Below are 10,002 nucleotides of genomic sequence, written 5' to 3' on the forward strand. Positions count from 1 at the left end.
GTAATGATATTGAACACATGCAGAACTGAAGTGTACTAACATATCAATATCATGCTATTAATCAATCTTAAAAGAAAGCATGTAAAGAGATTTATTATAAATGTAACTCAAATAAACTAGAAAACAAAGAATCAAATAACAACTATGGCTATCTACTGGATAGATATCATAATATGAAGGTAATCGTACTTGTATTCAATCCATCATAGTTGAATTGATGATTTATATCATTTGCAATGGATATTGTTTTGTTGTTCACGGATTCCTAAATTGATTAGATCAGTCAAGTTATTAATCTTATGATTCTAAGTTGTCTACCAGCAAAGATATCTCCCCTAGACTCAGCATATTCATTCATATTATGTAATGATCCGATAATGTCAGTCTCACAGTTAATGACAACTTCTCAAAAATTTTGAGTTATCAGATTAATAACGGACATTCACTCAACATTTTTATGTTTATCCTAAGATACAGTCAAGTGACGGACGCAAAGCTTTAGGAGTAGGGCTACATGCCCCCAATGGTTAAATTTTTATGAATATAAATACTGTAATTGTTTTAAATTTTATTTTAAAACCTTTTATGTTTTTGAAAAAATTTCAAAAAGCGCCCCTAACAAAAAAATGTTGGAATCGCCGCTGATAGGATATGTCTTTAAGGGGTTCGTTGTGTCTGCAAATACATTTATTTATTTGTATATGATAGTATCTTTATAATTAGAGTATTATTTTTTGATATTTGGCTGATCATTTAAATTTTTTTGACCAAATTAGATTTTTTTTGAAGATGTTCACTGCAGACTTTGGCATGAAACAATACAAAAGTGTAACCAAAAATTGCGAATATTAATTATGTGGTTTTTAAACAAAAGAAATGCGGAAAACCCTATGAACCAACTACACCATGGCATAAGTTGAATAATTATAACGTTATATGATTTTCGATTTTCTCTTGTTTTGGAAAATCTGGATTTTCTATTTTTAGTTGGAGATGTAATAAAATTTTCAACTTTTTGTCGGAGATGTAATAAATTTATTTTATTTTGAAAAATATCTTGATTTTCTATTTGTAGTTGGAGACGTAATAAAATTTTCAAGTTGATTTTCAATTTGTAGTTGGAAATTATATTGATCTTTTTTCCTTATTTTAAATTGTTGTCGAGGATATATGATTTTTTTTAAACAGCTAGACTTATAAAAGGGGTTGTTAGCCCATGTCGAGGATATATGATTAGTTGTTGTTAGGTATCATCTGTATCAATAGTGTTTGTTAGGTATAATCTGTACCAATTGAAGCTTGAATTTGCCTTAATTTGCCTTTATGGCGAGAAGAAACTATTAGCAAAGACTAAAGTGTGAGATGTCTTAATTGGCCTTTAATTGGTGTCATATATACCGCAAACACATAGTGGTTTGGTGCCTAGCTCCAACAGTTGCAATTTTTTTTTTAAACCAAAAATTCATTACACTAAAAATTAAAAATATATCATCTATATTATAAAGATCATATCATTAAAGTTAAAAAACATAAATTAAATTAAAAACCAAAACATGAAATTAAAATTATCAAAATACAATAAATTAAAAATTACTAAAACAAGATCTTCAATCTGAAAAAACTTGAGTATCGCCTGCCTACCGGAGTCGTGTTGATATGGATATGATTAATTCTCCATATTTGTTCTCTCAAATCTTTGCAAAAGCGGTGATAGTATGTTATTTTTATGTAACACCTTTCTTATGGCATTGGAGTGTACGGTGTTCTATAGCACGTTTGAGGAGACACTTTTTTTTTGACATACTTACATGTGATACGTATTACATGTATATATAATGAATGCAAAATTTTCCAAATTCTGTCAAATTTATAGTTCCAACAAATATAATTGTTAAAAACCGTTAGCTTTTTAAAATCAAAGATTTTTTAAATTTTATTTCTTTAAGAGAGACGGGTGTGGGCAACGGGAAGCCCCGTTATAGGTGACATGGCACCTAATAACGGCGCCATAACGGGAGGAACACCGCCCCCTAGCCGTTATTAGGTGTTATGTTATGACGCGTTATGGTGAACACGGGAGGTAACGGCGCGATTTTGGCTGTGTTTTTATTCAACCGCCATAATTTCAACCATTTGTTTTAAACATTAACATTAAAAAAAATCAAGTTTTATTGTTGTTATCACATGTTATTAGATGTTGCTCATTTCCACATTGGGTGTTATAATAGCCATATATGAGTAGGATGATGACATGACACCTTTTTGATGTGGTAACATGTAATAACATGTTGCCGACACCTAGTAGTCTAGCCATTCTTCCGCTCTTTTAAACCTTTGCCAACAAGATTTCGCCATTTTTGCCCCCCACCTTTGCCGCCAATACAGGGCGGTATTTGCCGCAAACAAAATCTCATGTAGGATGTGACAGGTACAAATACTTCGACACGGCTTAGGCATCGTGCAAATAGTCACTAAAAGAAACTTAATTCTTTTTGAATTTTCTTATTTTTTTAATAGCTAATGAACAGATCATGCATGGCACCTCTTGACTAGGTAATATTGTATTTGTTATATAGATACATCAACGAGGTAGCTACTAAGCTACACGAATCTAAAAAAAGTTAAGATTAACTGAATTCGACAAAAGCAAACACAACCAGACTCGCACACAAACCAATGGAGGATCAAACCTTCTTTCTCTTTCTCTTGCTATCTTGTCTTTTCGCATTCATATATACCTTCACCATTTCCCACCGACGCCACTCACGGCTTCCACCGGGACCATATCCTTTTCCAATCATTGGAAACCTCTTAAAAGTCGGCAACAACCCCCACCGCTCCCTGGCCATACTCTCTAAACAATATGGTCCTTTGATGTCACTTAAGCTTGGAAGCAAGACAACCATAGTCCTTTCATCACCTGATATCGCCAAAGAATTCTTTCACACACATGATATCTCATTCTCTAGCCGATCGGTTCCAGACACTGTTCGAGCAGCTGACCACCATAAATTTTCAATGGTGTGGCTGCCAGCCGGAGATCAATGGAGAAAGTTAAGAAAAATAACTAAGGAATATATGTTCTCTGTGCAACAGCTAGATGCAAGTGAACTCCTCAGGCAGGAGAAGGTATGAGAGCATGCATGATGTCTTTTGAATGTATGTAGTATTCTCGTTTGGTTAAAACTTCAAATTAATACTATTCATGGTTTATAACATATTCAAATGCACATATAATCATAGTATATATGAAGACTTTATTAAGTACTGGGGTGCAAACTCAATCCCAAATCGACAAAAAAAAATGCTAGCATATAAGACAACGGGTAATCGCTTTTATTGCCAATTCGTTTTAAAAAATGAAACTTTATTGTTCTTCTACTTTGAGCATGGTTTAGGCTAGTAGTGATCCTAACAAATGATATAAGAGCTACAGTCATATCTCGAATGATGTGATTGTGTATTACTTATCCAAAGTAATTGTTTCAAACTGCCAAAGAGCCTTCCCCTATGTGATTAGCAGTTGTGAAAGAGACAAAGATGTCTCATTCTCAAGAATTCTTTACAGAGATAGAGATAATTTTTTATTTTGTAACAAGAAATCAGTTAGATTATAATATAAATTCATTTTTTCAGTGTTATAGAATAGAAGTAGTAATATCAGTACATATATTTTTCAAGGAACAATAGGACACCGATATGTTGAAGCATTTAAGATTTAAACCTAGCTAGGTCGACTTTATTTGAAGTGCTTAACTCTATATTGATAATTTCTAGAGTATATTTAGGTTTACGTATTTATATTATTGCTGACAATTTGTTATGGAAGTTGCTTATTATTATTAAGAAGAGAAACTAATGTGATGCATATCCGGAATAAATGTATCATCTCCATTTAACCTCGGCTTATATATTCTAGGTTCAGGAATTTCTCAACCATGTCAATCGATGTTGTACAAATGAAGAGGCTGTGAATATAGGTGCAGCTGCATTTACCACGACTCTTAACATTCTCTCCAACTTCATGTTTTCTAGGGATTTTGCTCAATACGATTCCATGTCATCACAAGAATTCAAGGACGCGGTATGCGGTTTGATGGAACTTGGGGGAAAGCCGAATCTACCTGACTTTTTTCCGATACTTAAATCATTGGATCTACAAGGGTTAAGACGAGAGGGAACTGTTTATGCTAACAAGTTACTGAGTATTTTTGATAAGGTCATCAATGAAAGGTTGCAAAGTAGACGGACTTCATCTTCACATAATGGCGATTCAACCACAAAGAACGATGTTTTAGACTTGCTCCTCAACCTGAACCAGAACGATGAATCAGAATTTAGTCTAAATGAAATTAGACATCTATTTCTAGTGAGTAATTCCTTAAATGATCGATGAATCAATGAAATGGACCATGTGATGGAATAAGGAAGGTAATGAGTCATTAATTCCGTGGTGGAATGAAAAAGAATGATACACTCCATCTATTAGATATAAGAATTTTATTTTTTTTCACTAGAATGAAAATCCATTCCATGATTCCATCATTACTACAAGAAAATGTATTTTTAGAGAGGACAAAATTCGTCCATATAGGTCTTCGAAAAGTTGTCCCTAAAGATTGTCCTGATTCCCTCATGCATACTAAAAACTCCCGGAAATTATCTCTTATAAATAACTGTTTCATAAATTATATTATAGGCATTGTTTATCGCGGGAACTGACACGACATCCATCACACTGGAATGGGTAATGTCCGAGCTCATTCGTAACCCAGAGAAAATGGAAATAGCACGATTTGAGGTCATGAAACTCATGCAAAACAACAAAAGAAGCATACAAGAATCTGACATCTCTCAACTCACTTACCTACAAGCTGTGATAAAAGAAACTCTTAGATTGCATCCACCGGGGCCCTTTCTTATCCCTCACCAAGCCATAAACGATATTGAAGTCAAAGGTTATATCGTGCCTAAAAATGCACAAATCTTGTGTAACATTTGGGCAATGGGTCAAGACCCAAACATCTGGTTAGACCCACAAGTGTTCAGGCCAGAGAGGTTTTTGGACGTCGAGATCGACTATAAAGGCCATAATTTCGAGCTCATTCCATTTGGTGCGGGGAGGAGGATTTGTCCGGGATTAAATCTTGCGAATAGAATGTTACATGTAATGTTGTCATCTTTGATTCACAAGTTTGATTGGAAGGTTGTAGGGTACACAAGACCACAAGATATTGATATGGGGGAAAAGTTTGGGATCACTTTGCAAAAAACTATACCACTCATGGCCATCCCTATGAAATGGTGAGAGCATTTTTAAGTCATTATACTTGTATTCTTGAATAAAAGTTTCAAATGCAATATGGTATTTTATTTGAAAACTTTGGTACTTGTATTCTTAAATAAAGTTTTAAACTACTGGGCTTGCAAATTGCAATAATCCAAAAACTGCGTATGATAGAAGATGACTTCATCTATGACTACTTGCAACAACAAAAGGCGATCCAATATTTTTAGTTGATCATCCAATATTTAAACGACATGGAGGAGGCTGAGGTGGCCTCCCTCCACGCCGTGCTCCTCACAGGAACATCGTCATAGAGCCATGGCTTGTTGTATTCGTCGAGATTGGAACGCTGAGCAATGCCGAAGGGAGAGAAGGAAACAGTGGAGATGACTGTTGAATGCTTATATTTAAAAAAAAAAAAAAAAAAAAAAAAAGGATCCTCTTTATAACTAAAACTCTATTCATTTTTTACACACTACTATCATTTTTCTATCTTTATACAATTAGGTATATATTAAACAAATTTGCAACATATTTTTATTAACCTATGATTATTTTTGAATCATCCTGCGAAGATGATGATATGCATGATGTACGAGTATTATATTAATGAATTACAAGAAGAAAATAAAACCGCTCTATGAACATGAACTGTGCAGATAAAAACAAAAATCATGCGGTTGTACATAAGCATGTATATCATGATTACTTTGTAATTGAAAATGTATACAACTCATATGCTTTCAAACGAATATTTCATTTGAGTAGGAACTTGTTTCTAACGATAGTAATGCCTTGGAGAACATGTATCATTTCTTTCATATTTATACCTATTATATATATATATATATATATATATATATATATATATATATATATATATATATATATATGTGTGTGTGTGTGTGTGTGTCTTTAATAGGTATAAATATGTATTTATTTTGTCTCTCTCTCTCTCTCTCTATATATATATATATATATATATATATATATATATATATATATATATATTAAATATATATATATATATATATATATATATATATATATATATATATATATATATATATATATATATACCTATTAAATATATATTTAGGCATTGTTTCTTTCAATTAAAATATGATGTCAAAGGTAGGCTGGGATTCACTCCATTACAGAAATGTACTGCATCAATTTGGTTGATGCAAGGAAATGTTTGTATAGATTGGAAAAATGTGTTGTTGAATTATTTAGTGATATTTATTTGTGGAAACCTTCGTTGACTGATGTTTAATAAGTATATGCGACACATGAACACATATATGGTTTTTCCAACATGTTCGGAAGCACCGACTGCATGTATTGAGATTAGGGAAACTGGCCACATGGGTGGAGAGGGGAGTATGAATGTGGTGATCATATAGCACCCGTGTTGATATTAGAAGTTGTTTCTTCACATGAGGACCGGTTGAACACTTCCAGAATCCCAACAACACTGATTACCCCAGATGCTTAAAATGATATCACACTCAAATCTTAAAGTCCAAAGGACAGATGTTCCAACCAAAACCTCAGCAACAAACCACTGCCCTCGGCACCCCCAAAATCCAATCCAAGCATAACTGCTAAAACCATTGAATCCTGGCGATACTGGATAACTAACCCATTGAATCCTGACCAGAAACCTTCCAAACAATGCCCCTGAACGGATCTCGACTACAAACCAATATAACACCGAACACTTCAAACTTGCTATAAGAGAAACAACCCTTCACTAAAACACTAATGATTCCTGGCATGCAAATGAAATATAACATTTCTTTAAGATATAACCCAAACTTAAGCAGAGAAATAAACCATAGATATGCTTACCCAAAGACATGCAAGATTCCAAACAACAACATATAGATAAAACCGAAAAGAAAGCAAAAGATACATACCTACAACATCACCTCTTGCAGTCCTAACCTCCCATGTCTGACACTGCAAAGCCCGAATCCTCTTCGTTAGGGATCCTACCTTACCCACTCCTCCATTGTTGATCCTCAAAGTAGTCAGAGCAGGCGCACTCATTGCTCCTCCCCTCAACATCGGGTAGTAGGCCCTCTTGTGGCCCACTTGATCACAGTGAAAACATAACGGGCTTGCCCCCAGAGGACAATCCCTTCAGAGATGACCAACCCTGCCATAATTATAGTAGCCCAAACCCTGGAATGACATCCTCCATCGTGTAGTTTCCCATATGTGCTGCACTGACCCCGACCTTGCTGGCCTCCTAAATGACGATCAAAAGTCTTAGGTCTCTTCTCGGGACCCTCCACTATATGCACCTGATCTGGTCCCCTCTTCCCGAGGTGCTCCAAATCGAACTCCCGCTCTCAGGCTCTAGAAATCATATCATTCAGGGTCTCGCACCCTGAAATACTCATAAACTCCAAGATATCGTCTCAAAGCATATCATGATACCTCACTTTCTTCATTTCCTCATATGTTGCATACTGTGGTACCAATAAATCCCCCCCCCCCCCAAAAAAAAAAAAAAAAAACTTGGCAGTGATCCCAGTACTTTGGAGGAGATCTAGAAACTCTCACGCCAACTGTTGCACCTCAGTCGTCGGTGCAAACTCAGCTCGGAACCTGGTAGAGAAGTCTTCCCATGACATAGCATCAATGTAACGCTCTAAAAATTTCAACCAATTTAAACTTTTCAAAAACAACTCGGTTTCATAAAGTTATTACAAAAAGATTTTCAATACAATCGTTATCAGAGTCTTCCCAGAACCACAACATAAAACATAATCATGAGGAGCGGTACGATCACGCCTTTGCCTTGCCACGGTCTCCTGAAGAACCTAAAAAACATTAAACCTCAACGATAAGCCCGAAAGCTTAGTGAGATACCCCCAAAATACCAACCACACATACGCCCTTCCAGGCCACGACCTTTCGGTCCAAATCATAGTGCCTTCCGGCCCATAACATAATAGCATACATATCATAACAGAACACAGAACAGCCATGCACTTCGGGTCTACTGTGAGACTGGTCCGCCGCACCGGCCAATAGTCCACCTGGTCCACCCTCCGAGTCTAGCCATATATATCGAGTCTACAGTGTGATTGGTCCACCTGCACCGGGCCTTCAATCCACCTGGTCCACTCTCTGAGTCTACAGTATGACTGGTTCGCCCGCACCGGGCCTTCAGTCGGTCTGTTCCACTCTCCGAGCCTCGGCATGTCTGGTCCACCCTCTTGGGGTCTGCAGCCTATCCGGACCGCTCGCTGGGCCTTCGGGATAATCGGTCCACCCTGGGTATGTTGGCCTACAGCACAAAGCAGGACCCGCCTCAACCCAACCTCAATCCACCAACCATGTGCACATATACATTCAATCATATACCAATTCACATTCAATCAAGCCTATCTAGATGATCACATAACATATCATCATCCTAACCTAGATATCGACCTAACCGGTCACTAGCATAGCATCGTCCTATATGCCAGGATACCGACCTAAACCAGGTCTCTAACATATACCATCCTAACTACCAGGATGCAAACATATCAAAGCAATAACATAACAACAATACCCGGATCATAATCCGATAAAGGGCCGGCCTTGGTGCCTTAGACCCTGTTGATATAGTGAGGATAACTCACCTCACAACTGCCAACTGAAAAGATAAGACCAAGATGCTCCGACCACTGACACGATCTCCACCACTAGCCGACACCAACACTGAACTCAAACAAAAGCCAACAATTACCAAAATTTGCCCCTAGAAGTCAACTGGTCAACCCTTGGTCAAAGTCAAAGTCAAAGTCAACCTCCTGACTGACTCTACTCGCCGAGTCAACCCGATGACTCGCCGAGTCCCCATGGTCAGAACTTCCCCATTCCGCGACTCAACTCGCCGAGTCACCCTGAGACTCACCGAGTCCCACGACTCTAAGTCCCCTCGCACTTAACTCACCGAGTCGTCTCTTGACTCACTGATTCATGGCTCAACCAGAAGATGTTAGAACCTCACGACCAGACTCGCCGAGTCCAAGAACAGACTCGCCGAGTCCAAGGCTATCTTCAACCTACTCGCCTAGTTGTTCTTCCAACTCTCCGAGAACCTGACCATCTTCAAGCAACTCGCCGAGTACACCTTTGTGACTCGCCGAGTGCCTCTAGATCTTAACCCATACACAAGCCTTTCAGGCCATGCAGTTGATCCAAACCATGGATCTACCCTTCTACAGCCCGTCCATCACGTAAAGTGGAAAACTTTACGTGAATCCAAAGAGATCTAGGCATTTTACACTATAGGGCTAGGGTTTGGAACAAGATGGCTTCACCAAACACCCAAGAACAGGGAATTTAATGCACTCTAGACCTTCTCCATTCCAGATCTGAGGTAGCAACCTCAGATCTAACCTCCAAACTCAAGATACCACAAGCTAATCTTTCCAAATACTCCAAAATGATGAATAACAGCCCAAACAACGAAATAATACCTCAAAAGGAAGCTCCAACTGAAGAGAAATCCGAATCTTAGCAAAGCCCCTTGCTCCATGCCTCTTAATTCTCCAAGATCTCCACCAAAATCTCTTCTCCAAGGTTCAAATGCACTCAAATCCCTCACAAACGCGCCTTAGGGTTTTCTGGACTTCAAGAGAGGGTAAAGAGGCTGGGGAGAGGGTATAATGTCCTTTATATAGGGCTCATCCTCCGAAATTAGGGTT

General features: G+C 37.4%; 1 protein-coding gene across 1 annotated transcript; it reads left to right on the forward strand.

Moving 5' to 3' along the window:
- Positions 1–2,620: 2,620 nt before the first annotated feature.
- LOC145071062 (cytochrome P450 76T24-like) lies at positions 2,621–5,498 on the forward strand. The gene is made up of 3 exons (XM_079017992.1): positions 2,621–3,129; positions 3,920–4,369; positions 4,700–5,498. Exons 1-3 carry the CDS (start codon positions 2,677–2,679, stop codon positions 5,306–5,308), a joined length of 1,512 nt encoding a protein of 503 aa, XP_078874118.1. The 5' UTR covers positions 2,621–2,676; the 3' UTR covers positions 5,309–5,498.
- The last annotated feature ends 4,504 nt before the right edge of the window (positions 5,499–10,002 follow it).

The sequence above is a fragment of the Lactuca serriola genome, chromosome 8 (assembly GCF_051521515.1).
Source record: "Lactuca serriola cultivar US96UC23 chromosome 8, Lser_US96UC23_V15, whole genome shotgun sequence".
Lineage (NCBI taxonomy): Eukaryota > Viridiplantae > Streptophyta > Magnoliopsida > Asterales > Asteraceae > Lactuca > Lactuca serriola.

Excerpts from the sequence above, each read along its gene's own strand:
- LOC145071062 (XM_079017992.1), top strand. The coding sequence starts at position 2,677 with ATGGAGGATCAAACCTTCTTTCTCTTTCTCTTGCTATCTTGTCTTTTC. Across the intron at positions 3,130-3,919 it reads AACTCCTCAGGCAGGAGAAG|GTTCAGGAATTTCTCAACCA; the intron begins GTATGAGAGCAT and ends TATATATTCTAG. Across the intron at positions 4,370-4,699 it reads AAATTAGACATCTATTTCTA|GCATTGTTTATCGCGGGAAC; the intron begins GTGAGTAATTCC and ends ATTATATTATAG.